This window comes from Cygnus atratus, chromosome 4, assembly GCF_013377495.2.
Source record: "Cygnus atratus isolate AKBS03 ecotype Queensland, Australia chromosome 4, CAtr_DNAZoo_HiC_assembly, whole genome shotgun sequence".
Classification (NCBI taxonomy): domain Eukaryota; kingdom Metazoa; phylum Chordata; class Aves; order Anseriformes; family Anatidae; genus Cygnus; species Cygnus atratus.
This window is the reverse complement of record NC_066365.1, coordinates 41424332-41439925: the sequence shown is the minus strand read 5'-3', so window position 1 is coordinate 41439925 and position 15594 is coordinate 41424332. Positions and strand designations below refer to the sequence as shown.

Here is a 15594-nt window from a genome sequence, read left to right as displayed (position 1 = left end):
ACTAATAACAAAACTTCAAAGTACAGCTAAAACGGCAGCATAATATTTTAAAGAATTCTAAGCATCAAGGTTAGCAGTTTTAAGGCAAGGCTTTGGGTTAATACCATCAAAGCTGATTAGTTGTGGTTTCTTTTTAATAACAAAAGAGTTAACGCCTTCAGCTACATAAAACCAAATTGCAGTCTTCATACTCCCCTAAAATGGGCATCCAAGTCAGTCACTAGAAAGGAGCTTTTATACTCCAACAGTAAATGAATGCTTGTGGTCAAGTGACAAATACAGAACTTTAAACCTCTAAAAGGGCTTACACAGTACAGTTGTAGGCTTTGCCCAGTTACCTGAAAATGTGACAGGTCAATAAAATATTATCATCACAAAACAAGTAAAGTTTGTAACCAGAATGGGGGTAATTACATTTTCTCATGAATTTTGCAAGAAGGTTGCATTGCTAGACTAGAGCTCTATGAAACACAAAGTTGCTGCCTTCTGGTACAGTGAAATGCACAGAAACACAAGAATCCCCCCAGCGAAGGGAAGACTTCTGGGTTTGGTGAGTTTTGTTTCTTGCTTTAATTTTCACATAAACAACCCTTAACTGGTATTAGAACTAGCCTTGGCACACATGGTCAAGTAAAAGCAAGTCTAAAACCCTGTCTGTAAACACCTGCTAATAACCATTCACCTTTAACCATAAATTGGAAGTCTGTGGGAGGATTTACCAGTAACAGTCATACTTAATTATTTATTTGGTTTCCATATTGAATCCTTTAAGGCCAGAAGTACGTTATTACTACTTGTAAGTAGGAAAAGGCCTAAATTGCCAAATCTACAACTGCAATTGCATCATTTCATTCATGGCTGAAAAAAATGAGTCAGATGACAGTTATAGTAGGTTTTTTTTCCCCACAACCTATACTTTTATCTGTAACATTAAAATGGGAAAGAACCAAGACTGCAAGAAGGAAGATAAAGCCACAGGACTTCATTAGAAACCCAGGCTTCATAAATGAATTTCAGAAATACTTCATAAAAAAACTACACAGCTTTGCCCTAAAGAAAAAAAAGCCACCACACAGAAATAGTTAGAAAGGCTGTTATATTCAAAGTACTAGGTCTTGGTCAATATTTTGTATTATTTTATACAACAGTGCATGTGTTTCCTGGAGGGAAAAAAAAAAAACAAAAATACCCACCAATGCACAGAGAAAGCAAGTATCAAAGACTCAAAAAAAAAGACTAAGGTTTAACTATTTCTTGACCTTTTCAATCAATAGGTATCAATGAAGATACTGAAATCAACTTGATCTCACAGAAAGGAAAAAAATAGAAAAATAATTTAAAATATTATAATAGCTTAGAATAACTATTTAAACTGAAACAAGACAAGAAGCAGAAAGTACCAAACTGCTATTAAATGCTGTGCCTAGACTCTGAAGGATAGAAAATACAAATCTTAACCAAGGAAAAGTAGCTCTAGCTCAATAAAAATGTATGAACAATTACAAGGATGTGGAAGGATAGTTCTGAAGTGCCTAGTGAAAATTTGGTCTGTTCAGATTAGGTAAAAACATGGCACTTCTTTTTCTTTTTAAAACCACAAAGATTTTAAAATGTTCTGCTCTAAGAAAGAATGTTTTGGGAAACAATGTACTGATGAGGCAGAAGTGTCAAAACAAATGACTGCTCTTAAACTGGTTTAAGTCTAGCCTAAGAAAACAACCAGTATCTTAAACTGGAAGTGTATTTTGTTTCTACTGAAGATAAGAAATCCTCCCTTCAAGCCCCTTATGTTGCTTAAACAAAAATTTAACACATGGTCAGTATCAGACTGTCATTTTCAGTAGTTTATAGTGAATTTTGACTAAGTGATTGACACAAATGTTATAAGGCTGAGTGTCTCCAAAAAAATTGTAATACTAATTGCACCGGAGCTTCCACAGACCCGATGTTCTGAACTACCTGCTCTGTGTGTCAGCTTTTTGCAGAAATGAAAGATACAGGATGCTTTAAAGCGTCTTAGGTTGTCAGCTTTAAATCACTAGAGTTTTATGCAGGCTGAATGAGACAAATTTAGATCTACTAGACATCAAAATATTGGATTAAGTCTGTGTAACATACTGCTATCATAGAATGACAGAAGTATAGTTTTGTAGTCTTAACAATTACCATTAAATTACATGAAAGCAAAAATCATCCTTTTACCCATCCTTGATCACTCGTCTATTTAACCGATCTTAAGCCACAGAAGATTGGAGCAATGCTCTTTTTAAAAAGATCGAAAAACATTCATATAATTTTGATCCTGTTAAGCTTCATTGCAGTTCCTATAGCAAGGGAAAGGAAAAAGCTGCATTGGGTTTGGAAGTCTTACCGTATGTGTCACTACTGTTCTCTCTGTGGTAGGAAGTTTCTACATAAAACAGACACAAGCAAGATAAACAGCTAAAGCTACAGCTATGCCAGATGTAGCAACAGTAATAGCTGTAACGAGTAAATAGCAGAGTAACTCACGTCAGGCGTTAGGAACTTGCAGCCATGACTTTGTACAGTAGAAGCTGTAACACAATCACATGTGTATTTTTATAGCTGGCTGTCCTATTTGATACTGCCATAAGCCTTCTTTTCCTGTTCCACAGCTACACATCTTGATGCCATCATGAGGAGCAAAAGCTAAAAATGAAAGGCATACTCTAAATGAAGTGTAAAATCTTTTACAGAGAGATTTGCTAAAAGAAAAAAAAAGAGTAGTCAAGTGTCCAGAGAGAGAACTAGCACTGAAATACTCCTAGCTGCTGTCCTGTGCGAGAAAGCTTTTCTTCATTTGTTGGTCTCTCTCCACTCTTCCACCTAAAACACATATTTTTGTGGTTAGTTTTACTAACATGCCCAGCATTTCAGCAGCATTAGACGCTTAGTAGATACTTAATATAGTAATAATGTGCAAACAGAAGTTTGGACACTGCATCAATGCTCAGTTAAACAAGGATGTGACCTAAACAGAAACCAGCACTTTCATGAATTATATTCAGTAACTGAATAGCCAACATGCCTAACTGGATTGTTCAGCCTGTACAAGAACCTGCTAGTGTAACCTAATAACTCTGTTGAAATGGCTTCAATTCTGTTATTTCTTCTGCTGTGAAAAAACTTATATTTCAAGCGTGGACATGCAAGAAAGAGAAATGAATCTGCCTTCTAGGACACATGATTTACAAGTGATTCAATGGTGTATTTTTGTTTCATTTACATCAATATAAAACCCATTCAGTCAAACAGTAATAAAAATGCAGTAGTTCCTGCAATTTCTTAGTTTACAACTCAACAGAATAGATGGATAGAAATCTGTTACTGTAGACTTATCACAGGTAGAAACTGCAAGCGGAAGTACAGATGTAAGCCATAAAGCTGTGAGACACGAACTTAATGGTGTCACAGTTACAGATTTAGCAAAGCAGACAGTGAAATTTCCGCAAGATGTTGAGTGATACACATGTATTGATCTCCAACATCCTGGTCCTGTAAGTGACATGAGACACAGTCCTCTTACTGCATGTTATACTTTTTCCTAGAATGCTTCTCCCTTATTTACAATCAGTTCATTTTTTTTTTCTAACATAACAGCATTGGCATAGGTTTATTCTTTTAACTAGTGCTTACCTGAGTAAGTCTTCCAGGTTCTCCAAAAGATGGGACTTTAAAAATAATACCCCAAGAGCTAGGAACAATATTAATAGCAACAAGTGTTTCACATCCCAGACTTCTTCCCCTTACTTTGTATTCTATCATATTCCAGCTCTGCTTAGCAGCTTCTACATAAAGTCTGACAGCACATTTGGTATTGTACATGCTTTATTAAAATGGTACTCGTATTTACAATATCTGCAGAAACAATCCCTCCCAAGTCTTGCATTCAGACAGACACGCACACATACACACGCGCGCACGCCCCTTCACTCTACAGGGGTGTGAAGGCTATGCTCCCAAAAGTTAGGCAGCTTCTGGAAGAGGAGGAAGGGTGACTTTTTTTTTTTTTAATTACTTAAAAAGAAGCATGGGAGTATGCATTTGGCCATCACAATGCTAATTTAAGTATATGTAGTATTAACATATGGCAGTAACACTGAGTATTCCTCTTTTACATTCTATACACAGAATGACATCAAGGTTTTCCAGTCAACAGAACTTTCTAACTTCAGTCTCAATGCTGCTTGTAGTGACTATGAAACCACGATTTGGGGCTTTCCCTTAAAACAATTCAAGTTTATGTAAGCGAAATAAGGCACAATTAATACTCGATTTGATTTAGACAATGGGAAAAAGGAAGGTGGGGAGGGCAGGCTTCAGATAATAGTTGTTGCAGAGGAAACAGTTTTACCCAATCCTTTTGAGGAAAGGATGAATTTTACCCCCATCCTAATCTGCATGGACTTCTCGTAGAGAACTGAAGTATTCTGCCAGGGCTACTAACGCCCACATACAAAACAAAATTGGAAATTCACATTTTCACACCAGTTTCAGTAGTCTAACCTACTGATACTGATGTACATGAGTACATCTTTCTTTAATGCTGAAGGAGAAGACACACATGAAACAAGTTTCAAATCTTTCACTGAGCTTGAAGACTCGCGTCTTTAAAGAGCTTGTAATATATGCTATTTGAAAAGGCGTCAGCTTACTGATAAAAAGGAACAGCGTTTTTGCCTTTAAATCCCTGGCCCCTCTTCACTAACGAAGCCTTACCAGACATTACAAATAAACTGCAACAAAACGGTTGGCAGCACAAATAATGTCTAGTATTCAAATCTTCATTTGTGAGTATATTATTTTCCTTGTACAAAACCTGTTGAATGTTTTTCGCAGCAGATGAACTGTACCCAAAGATGCAGGACATTCTGTGATGGGGAATAAGAGGTTGCAGTTCCGAAGGCCCCTGACTTTGGTTGTTTACAAAGTTCATTCCTGTTTAGTGTGATCCTTGGTATCTTCCTCATCTGTGTATTCTGATGGTTCTTCCCCTGGTTTTAGGAGTCTACCTACGTAGTCGTATTTTTCTGAAAGAGATTTATGATTCCATTACAATCAAATACAGCTAGTTAGCCTGCAGTGCTGCAAATGCACTTCTTCCCATACATGCTAAGGTTCTGAGCCTGAATCCCTGAAACTGATGGCAATTTATCAGCAAGCTCAGCTCTTAAAACAATCTTGATACCATTGCTGCTCACCACTTTTTCTGCTCACAGTACTTTGTTTCAGTTCTCCCACAGCTCATCAGCCCAGGTTTATCACACAGTGGCTGTGGCTGAAAACGCTGCTACTAAATCCAGCACAAATTCCCTCAGCTTGTTTTGATTTCAATTAACGTGAAAAATTGTTTCCCCTCCCTCCAGAGACATACTTTCATACTCCTCAGAAATTATTTCAAGACAAACTTGTTCAACCCTTCATGCCAAAACAGCTCTTAGTCCTAATCATAATTCAATGGAAGCCAAAGCCAACGATGTGAGAGCAGGAATTCATTGGCTAAGCTACACTGAGATTCAGGAGTGAAACTCTACGCTGCATAGCTGAGAATACCTTTCTTGTACAAAGCCAGCAGCCTGAAAAAGCTATAGCAGGATACAGTAGAATCCTCACTAATCCCTGAAGTTCCTGATCATTTCCTAAGAAAGCTGCACTGCGTTATTAACGTTGCTATCAACATCTCTTTAAAAGATGCCCCGAGCCCAAATCAGTCATTTTTATTAAAAGCATTTCCTTAAGCTAAAGACGTTCTCATTTGAGAATTTACCTTTAAATTGCATTTCCCACTCTCTTACACTTTCCATCTGTACAGCATTTAAGTCCGATAGGTCATCATATTCATCTCTGAGTGCATCTTTATCTAGACAGAAAGTTGCTAGTCCCCTGGAGGCATCTCTGCCAGCAAATATTCCGTATGGACCCTCTGGAAACAAAAAAACAAAACCAATACCTTCAAGTCTTTGTTTATGGTGTCTGATCTCAATTCATTACAATCTGCTGAAGCGGTGCATCAAGTCCCACAGTTTTGCAGTGACAGGAACAGCAGCAGTTTCAACACCATGGCTGTTCAACGTTCAACAACACTGCAATTCAAACTTAAGTATCACTCGGAGATAAAGTCTGCTGAGAGAAGCAGAATCGGGAAAAGAGCTTTGGAGGGGTATCTGGAAAAAACCCTGACACTCGGCGCACGTCAGGTGATGCAAATCCCAAAGAGACTGGAGGCTGGAATTCAAAAGAAAGCTACTTCTATTAAGCAAAACAGAGAATATTTAAAAGTCACGCAAGAACAGAACCAAATTATATAGACATCTTAGAAATCCATTTAAAGTGCTAATCAATCATTTCACTTCACTTACAGAACCACCATAACTTGACAGACAGCTCATCTTTTGACACGTTTCTTATGCCTGTGGAAATCACACTGCAAGTGGTTTTTCTCGTTTATTTTGGGCAGCAGATCACCCATATACCTGTCCTGTATTGTTCCTGAAGACTGCACCGATCTTCATGTTAAGAATGTAAAACTAGTACTTCCCTTGTGTTTTTTGACTGACACAAAGCAGCACAAAGACACTGATAAAATACTGAACTTTTCAAAGCTAAGATTTTCAAAGAAATAATGCCATGGGAGTGGGATGATTTGTAAACCAATAGCTTCAGAATGAGGTTGGTAACTGGCTTCCCCAAACTCAAAGAACTTCAAGCATACCATTATCTTAGTTTTTCTTAACCTAAAACCAACTACCTTAATTCAGCTCAATTAAACATATAGAAGAAGAACAACAAAAACCCCAACACTTTAAAATTTTCTACACTAACAGTGGCTTAGCAGCAGGGAAATGCCCAAGGCATTACAAAGAGTGGTCTCTATTTGAAAACAAATAGGCCAGGACCCTTCTCTGGCTCACCTCTTGGAGACAACAGTGGCCGTCAGCCTGAAGAAAGGGCAGCACTCATGGTAAGAACGAACATAAGCAAGTGGAAACACACTGTCCCTCACCCCTACTGCTGTAATGACTAACAGCACCCCTGTGCTTGTCCTTTCGGATATTTAGCTCCAGGAACGGCGTCCACAGTAACCACTTCTGTGATCAGGGAATACATCTGTGCTATTTAAGAAAAAGTCTTGAAAAATGGGATTCAGAAACTGAAAACAAACCTATACCAAGATGTTTAATTTATTCATTCAGTTTGCTAGTCACTTCTCATAAACCAGATAAGAGGTAGTAATGGCCACCACCTGCAATGTAACAGAGCTCTTCAACAGGAAGTCTTGCTTTACTCCAAAACAGCCACCATTCAGCTCATCCAGCTGTTGATGTTCTGAATGAAGAACACAGGACCACAAAGTTATAAACTGCTTTTGCAAAGATCACACGCAATCCATAAATCCTTGAGAGCAATTACAACTTGCTATGTAACCTCCCTGCCAAGAGTATTTTGTCCCAGATTTTTCCTTTCCCTGAAGTGCTTAAACCAAAGCTTCCATAAACTCTGCTGGCTGTTTGAGTAACACGTTCTCAAAATTCTGGCTAACCAGTGTTAGAGCAGGACACTGCCCCTTCCCTTCAGCTCTGCATTTAGTGGTTCACGGAGCTTTACAGCCACTGCTGAGAGGCCACCTCCTGATCCACCAGCTTGATTTCAAGTATTTCTATTAAAGAGAGAATTACTTTATATTTATCAGTACCAAGCCCTGAACACCCTTACAACTCAATAACACACTTAGCTGAAAGCATGAATGCCTTTAGAGCATCTCAGTTTACTTTAAGACTAACGGATCCAAAATTTCTGCAAATGTAAGGCAGTGTTATTATACCACAACTTCTTTTTTTTTTTTTTTTTTTTTTTTTTTTCCTTTTCTAGAACTGATTTTATATGTTCTAGCATGTTTACTACAGAAGTATTCAGGAGCCACAGAGAAACCACCAAGCCAGGTCCAAGCATTCAGCAGAATGCTGACTGATAAAAACAAGCCCTCAGACCTCAACAGCATCTCAAATTCCAGCTCTGCAAACCTAACTTAAAGATGTGTCACATTCTTTCATCCCTTACTAAAAAGCAACTACTGAATCATTTAAAAAATGATCATTTAAAAAATAAAGGAGTACAAGCCCGGCTTTACCTTAGTTAAAGAGTTGCTAAAGCAGAAGTTCAGACATCTCGATATGAGCAATCTACTTGAAAATTTAAAGCCTCTATTCAGATACTTCTACACAGAGATTGAACAGAGCATTTTATATTAACATAGAATATACAGGGCTGGTTTTTGCTGTAAGCCTTTGTCTGTTATTCACTTTTACATGAATGGTCTTAAACGGTGCAATGGTCTTAAAAAGGTGTTTTGCACATCAGATTTCTAGGGAGAATCACTCAGGAAGGTGCAGGATGGAGAATTCAGGGGGGAAAAAACCCTGCATCGTGAGAATTACTCCGTGGCAGACATTAACGTGATCCTTACAGTCCTCCCACTGAGTTCTTTCATGACCAGATGAAATTCTCTCTGCAACTCCTACCTATAGTCAGTCCTTCTTTTGTTTCCTTTTGTCTGACTGTCTATTTAGACTGGCTCCTATTCTAAATAATTGATTGCATCACTGATACACGTACTGAAGAGATTGTAAGGAGAGATGCTAGTAGCAAAGGTATGTACACTAAACCAATTTTTCACGACTGCCTCGAAATTTCAACCGCTTTCTTTTCCTATACCCCCAGATTAGCTACTTCCTAGTCCAATTCTTCTTTAACCAATTCTCCTCCCACACCTTGTTGGCATCTCACAGCAACGAAAGGAAGTCAGGCAAGGATCAAAAATCATTAAAACATCTCCTACACATTCCTTGGCTACACACGGCTCTGAGCCTCACACCAGGGAAAAGTCTGTTCCCTGAAGAACACTTTTCTTCCCATCCCTGCTTTCACACATGGAAACACTGCTACACAGCCTTTATTTTAGCATAAGCTCAAACCGTTATCGAGACTATGCATTTGCCTACGTTATCTCCACATCTGTCACACCACATTTGCACACTGCCTGTTTCCCTGTGTAAAGTCCCCGTTTACCTTACAACCCTACCTTGCATAAAGCATGTCCTTCTTTAAGCCGGGGCAGGTGCAAAATGTTGCTCCCCACCACCTGCTTCCGCCCCCAGCAAGTGCAGATTCTCACTTCCTTTCAGGATCCAATTAAAAATCTGGACTTCTTGATGAATTTGTTCCAGCCTGACATTCATCTTTACTCACAGATGAACTGAGTAGGCTTCAGACTTGGCAAAATCAAACTCTCTTCAGCCAAGGAAAATACCTCTCCAATTCCTGTACTCGGGAGCAGGATTTCAGCACCTCCTAGCCTGTTTTTGGATCTTAAATGATTATTTAATTTCTCTTTGCTTATATATGTCAAAAAGCAGCAGACACAGAAAAGTAAATTTAACATTAAAACACCGTATTTAAAAATTTTGCGAGAGAGTTGAAGCTATCCAAGCTGAAGTTTTTATTCGCAAGCGCTGTTTACAGTCACTTGGTCCAAAACACACTACGCTGGATCTTGGAACAGCACGTGGTTGAATTTTCAAATGATTTGTCCACAAATTCCCCCCAAACCTATGCTGGAGCTCCAACTTTTGAGTAGATATTCTCGGTGTACCAGCAGGGCTGTCTGAGCGCTTCAGCTGCATACCAGTTTTGCAGAAGATCCCGGACTACTGCTCCAAGACCAGCCGTGGAGGCGAGCACTGCTCACCGAGCTCTGGTTGCTCCAGCTCCGTGCAGGGACCTGCACCGCCAACAGCTGCACGTGGGCTTCGGTATCTAACAAGGCGATGCCGTAATCTACACAACGGCACTCATTCTCACCAGGCTGATGCAAGCTCTCCGAAGAAGCCACGCAGGCTGACAAGGTTCAGTTGTAAAGCAGCTTCCATTTCTGGGAGCAGCCTCCAAGCAGTCCCCGGCCATGCAGACCCCTGCAGCTGCTCTTTGCACCCATGTGTGCCACACAGACACTGGCAGCACAGCCCGGCTTCGTCTGCAGCTTGGAAATTCACAGGCAGCTTTTAAGCTGCAGACAAGAATAAGGACAAATCTCTCTTTTAATATAAGTGAAGGGAACAAAGGGAGAAAGACCAGGAATTTATTGACGGCTGCACTGTTTTACCACCTGGTCTACCTTTTCCGGTCAAAATCAATGCAAAATTTCCATTACGTGTTTTAAAATTTTCCATCTGAATCCCGAGATGTTAGTTTAGTGTTGCTTCTCTTACAAGGGAATGAAAAAACTACAAATTATACAAAGCCATTTTGAGACGCAGCTTAAAAGCAGCAGCTTTCTTGTAAGATGTATCATTGGAATTCAGGGTGACATTTTCAACTTTACTGCTCCAGATTCACATGAAAGGAAAGATTTGGATCAACCTCAAGTTACAACTTGCATGGAAAGTAAGTGTTCTTACGAGGATGATCCACGAAGTCTACGTGCTAAAACAGGAACTGTTTCGAAAACGGATTTAGGGCCTACATCTGACTTGTTGGGCACAGGGCTAGAGGGCCTTGAATCTTCTCCCTCTCTCTCTCCTGCCTGCTTTCCCTTTACCTCCGTGAGGTAAGCGCAACAACCACCGACCCAATCTGAACTGAAGAGGCAGACAAAAAGCACTGCGAGGAGTTCAGTTGTCAGGGGCTCCTGGCAGGCAGCTCCACTCTGAAGGAGGACGCAGATCACCCCGCATCTCCTTAGCGAGAAGCGCTCTGCCCACTGCTTCGTTCCTCAGTAAGGCGAGCGATGCTGGCCAGGTTTGTGACTGCATGCAAGAGAGATTCCCTGCTTCGTACGGGATTGCACACCTACAAGTCATTGACAACGGTGAGACGATCACACCGCAATAAATCACGCCTCCAGCATACCTGCCCGGCCCCCAGACCTCAGGTGGCTAGAACCTGAATGATTTAATAGGAACTAGGGATTTATCCAAACAGACAGCATTACCAAACTTCCATCAAACACACAGCTGTTCCAGTCTTAAGATTCCTTAAAGTATTGATATTATTATTAATATTCAGCCTATTAAGGGGTGAGGGAGGGAGCCCACAGGCACAAAGCAGGAGCAGCGGAGGGCAGAGAGATGCATCTTCCTGCACAAAACCACTGCATTGTCCCCTGCTCTCAGGGAATGGCTCTGAACTTTTTTGGTTCTACTTCTCCTGGTAGTAATTTTCTAGAAACACTGTATTTTTGAAAAGTTGAGTCTTGGGGCAAGACGCAGCTCCCTTACAGACACGGAGGAGCTGGCAAGCATCAAAATAAACCACAGAAGACCCACACCTTACAGGAAGCACTTCCCCCCAATCTTATCCTCTATAGTTATCTGTAAGCCCTTGGCCTGTTGTGTTCTTAAGATAAAGCCACCCTTAACAGAACCCTCCAGACACAGCACACGTGTCCCTCCTGCAGTATTTCATGTTGCCATACCAAGCTCTTGGAAAGGAAGTATTCAAAAGCATCAGCACCAACCAGGAGGGTAACTTTTAAATACAGCCACAATTAAGCTTATAGCACTTAATTCCAAAGGAAGTCTGGCAGCCTCGGGTTATTTTTACACAAATGATGGAGGAAATGGCAATGTTTACTACAGATCTTCTCAGTCTTTAGTATCAGAAATTGTAGTTCTTATTGCATTTGCAACATGAAGCAAAGCTAATTTTCCCCTAATGAAAAATGAAATACGATGGAGATATTTGTGGAAGGAAACACTACTACTACCTAACATATTCTTCTTGGAAAAAAAATGGGAAGTAGACACCTTTGTGACACTTTGAAAGACAGAAGTGGGTTAGAAATGAATTCACAGTGAAAATGCGGGGATGGAAAATCAGGAAATTGATTTTTTTTTAATTGTGAAAAACTAAGACCCAAGAAGTGATGTGGAACAGTTGCTTACACTGGATCACATATAGTCCTGCTTTGTCATGTTCTAAAGCCTATATTTTTCATAACCGCACAGAGTATTTGGTAAGTTTATCTAACTAAACCTGTTTATAGCATTATACTAGCACACCAATTTAAACTCCATTAATATTAAGATTTGTTAAGAGTGCTTTATCTCTTATTATCCCCTTCGACTGACCAATAAACTACCAGGAATCTTAATGTAAACAATTTTGAAATTTAATGTTATCATAGCTGAAACAGTAAAAGCTATGCCTCATGACACAGGTGTAAAACCAACACAGCACGCAGGAAAGGTATCGATCACTAACTCTAAGACATGAGACGTGATCACGGATGGGGAAATCACTCCCCAACAGTTCCTCTGACGTTCTGGTTCCATGATATTTTTAACAGCCAGCCATTAACAGTTTGCTTTATTGCTTTTAGAGCTTGCAGATGATAAAGGGAAAGGTAATTAATTAAGATTAATAACCAAGCATTCTAGAACACTTACTCATCTGGGCACAAACCAAAGCAATATTGAATACAACTAAAAGTAAAGCGTTGAAGCAAAGGGTATGCTCGCAAGATAGAGGACTATCCTGGGAAGCAGCATTTTGGAAAAGAGGTGTGTAAGTGAGGTTTTTAAAGAGTTCAGTGTAAGCTGACTGATTCTTGGAGGCACAGACCAGACAGTTGAACATGTGACACAACCTTCCTGCTCTCACCTGAAATGCATTAGACATACCAAAGACTAATTACCACTGGGATAAACTGTGGAAGTCTTAAAGGAAACAACATAAGAAAAAAAAGTTTGAAAATTGTTTTGATTAAATGCTCAAGAAACTGAAATTTTCAATCCTATTTGAAAGGATGACTTGAACAGTCTGTCCATTTTTGCTTTAAATCTTAACCGTAGGTATTTAGTGGGCTCTTCGGTGAAATAGACCAAAGCATGACAGGACTCAGTGGATGGAAATTTAAAAATAGCAGAGCTTCTAATAAAATCAAAGGTTGGTGGGACCTTTAATAGAATCTCAACTGTAGGACAAAGATCTGGACTGTAGGACAATTTTGTGCACTACAGGCCTTATGCTAGAGGCAGAAAAATAAGAAACAGCTTTGCGTCCAAACTGTAGTGAAGAAGAACGAGCAGACTTCAAGACATCAGAAGGCTTCTGAGACAGCTGCGTTACACAGCAGTCACCCAGCAGTCAAGCAATACCTGCGGTTCGATAGCAAGCCCTCAGCCAATGCTATTTGCTGCCCTCAAAGCTGAAGCTGTTTCGCATCAGTACCTCAACAAAGCATGAGCAGCACACAGTCCCAGCCTGCACTGTCAGCAAAGCCAGCGTCCTCAACCATTTCTTCTGTTAAAGAACATTTAGCCCTTGCTTTGTCAGTATGCTTTACACTTCTCTTGCTATACTCCAGCATTTTATGAGGCATAGAATTACCAAGAGAACTTCCACAGACGTCTAGCTACTCTGACAGAAGTCCTTCTGGAAAGGTGTAGCACTAGAAGCTGAAGAAGACTTCTCCACTCAACTCTTCTCGGATCTTTGAAGGCCTCCAACCATGCATTTGCTGTTTTTTCCTTTTCAACCAGAAAATATTTGCAAGAGAATACCTCCTGACATGCATCCACACAGGTAAACCACGTCAGCACCATTCAAAAATCAACACGTTTGGTAGAAAACAGAGCTGATGCACGGGTTGAGCATCACCATCCTAGCACTCAGGGTCCCACCTAGCAGAGAAAGTTGATGTCAGTTCTGTTACCAAAAGGACACCCTTCACTACAGGGTTAAAACCCAAACAAACATATTTGCTCCGCTCCACGAAAAGCTGGATGCACTGCTGTAGGGAAACCAGCTGCTGCCGCTTATCAAAAAAGCAGACTGACATCCTAGAACAGAAAGCTTTAGCTTTCTCACAGTAACAGGCCTCCAGAGGTTGAGGATGTGAACCAGTGACAGTATCTGCAATGAAGAGGCCAGAACTCATGTTTGCTATACAACAGTTAAAATGAATGCTTAGACTATGGCTCAATATCCTTTCATGGGGCAAGTTGTGAAGGAATCTGTCAACTGGCTGTTGTTTTAAGCTTCGTATGCATACGTAACATACGTTTCATTAACATATGTATTACCTGCATTTTACACCAGCACACAGGCCTCAATTTAAAAATCCCTGAAGCAAGTGAGACGAAAGAACTAGTCCGATGAAGGGTACGAAAGCTGCAGCACACCAGGCTGTATTCTCTCTGCTTTCCCGGTCAACAGACATAAACAAGGCATAGCCAGGTGGTTCAGCCTCCAGCGTTAACTTTTTCAGTACCAGTCGGAAAAACATTTCAGTTATGGCACTTTCAGCCCATGCAACTGGCAGCAGAGCTGGTACCACAAACTTTGAGGGGAGCAGGAGTACACTAGCCTCGATGTGCTGTCACTGCTCGCCACTTCCCTGGTAAGGACCAAAGATTTGCACGGTTATGTATTTTTCTTTTAGTAACCTAAGGTTAAAAAAAAAGCAAAAAATTGACTTAATGAATTGTTTCCTGGGGAAAAGGCACACAGTATCCTTTCCCTCCTGCACCCGCCATACAAAGAGGCTCGTCACACGTACCGCGAAAGCTCCTGCACGCTTTGATCAGACCGGCTTTTCGGAGGCGCCGCTGTTTAAGCGAGAAAACGAGCAGCGGCCGTCGCCCCGCTTCCGCGAGCAGCGGGCACGGGGCAAGGCGCCGAGGGCCGAAGCTGCCCCCACCTCGCCGCGCACGGCACGGGCGCACCACGGCGGCCTACAGCGCGAGCAGGGCTGGCCGCGAGGCACGCCTTCCCGGCCGGGCACGTCGAGATCCCGAGAGCCACGCCGGCCACCTTCCCACCCCAAGGCCGCTTTCTGCGGCGCCCCGTTACCGCCCGCCCTCCTGCGTGCTCCGGTCCCGGCCCAGCTCCGCGGGCAGCCGCCCGCTGCCCTCCCCGTGCTCACCGGGCCCGTAGAACTTGCTGCCTTTGGTCACGTCGAAGACCTTGCCGTTAACGGCCAGGAGGATGCGGGGGTCGCGGGCGCCGTCGAAGTGGCGCAGCTGCTGCAGGGAGAAGTCCCGCCGCTTCATCCGCGGCAGCGCGGCGGCCTGGCTCGGCCGCCCGGCGGCCCCCGGCCCGCTCCGCCTGGCCCAGCGGGCGTACAGCCGGTAGGCCGCCAGCAGCGCCAGCGCCAGCAGACCCACGTTCAGCAGCATCGCGCCGACGCCGCCGCCCCCCTCGCCCCCCTCCCCGACGCCGCCGCCGCCGCCGCCGCCGCTGCCCTCGGTGCCGGACCGCCCCTCGCCGCCGGCCGCCATCACCGCCAGGACAGCGCCCGCCGCGCCACGCCTCCCCCCCCGCCGCGCCACGCCCCCGCCGCCGCCGCTCCCCGCCCCTCTCGGTGGGCCAAGCGCCGCTACCGCGCCTGCGCGGAGGCGGCCCCGTTTCCCCCCCCCCCCCCGCCATGCGCGCGCGCACGGCCAGGTGGCGGGGGGTGGCTCGCGCCGCCCAACCGTCATAACGGGCGGCCAACGGGCGCGGCGCGTGAGGAGCCCGGGGGGGGGGGGGTATGGCGCAGAGCGTAGCCGTCAGCGTGTTCCTCGTCAGCGTGTT

General features: G+C 42.7%; 1 protein-coding gene across 1 annotated transcript; it reads right to left on the bottom strand.

The window, feature by feature from the left end:
- Positions 1–3831: 3831 nt before the first annotated feature.
- PGRMC2 (progesterone receptor membrane component 2) lies at positions 3832–15325 on the bottom strand. Its single transcript, XM_035548249.2, has 3 exons — positions 14945–15325; positions 5789–5944; positions 3832–5051 (listed from the first exon to the last, which is right to left on the bottom strand). The coding sequence occupies exons 1-3, from the start codon at positions 15297–15299 to the stop codon at positions 4954–4956; spliced, it is 609 nt and encodes a 202-aa protein (XP_035404142.1). The 5' UTR covers positions 15300–15325; the 3' UTR covers positions 3832–4953.
- Between the last annotated feature and the right edge of the window lie 269 nt (positions 15326–15594).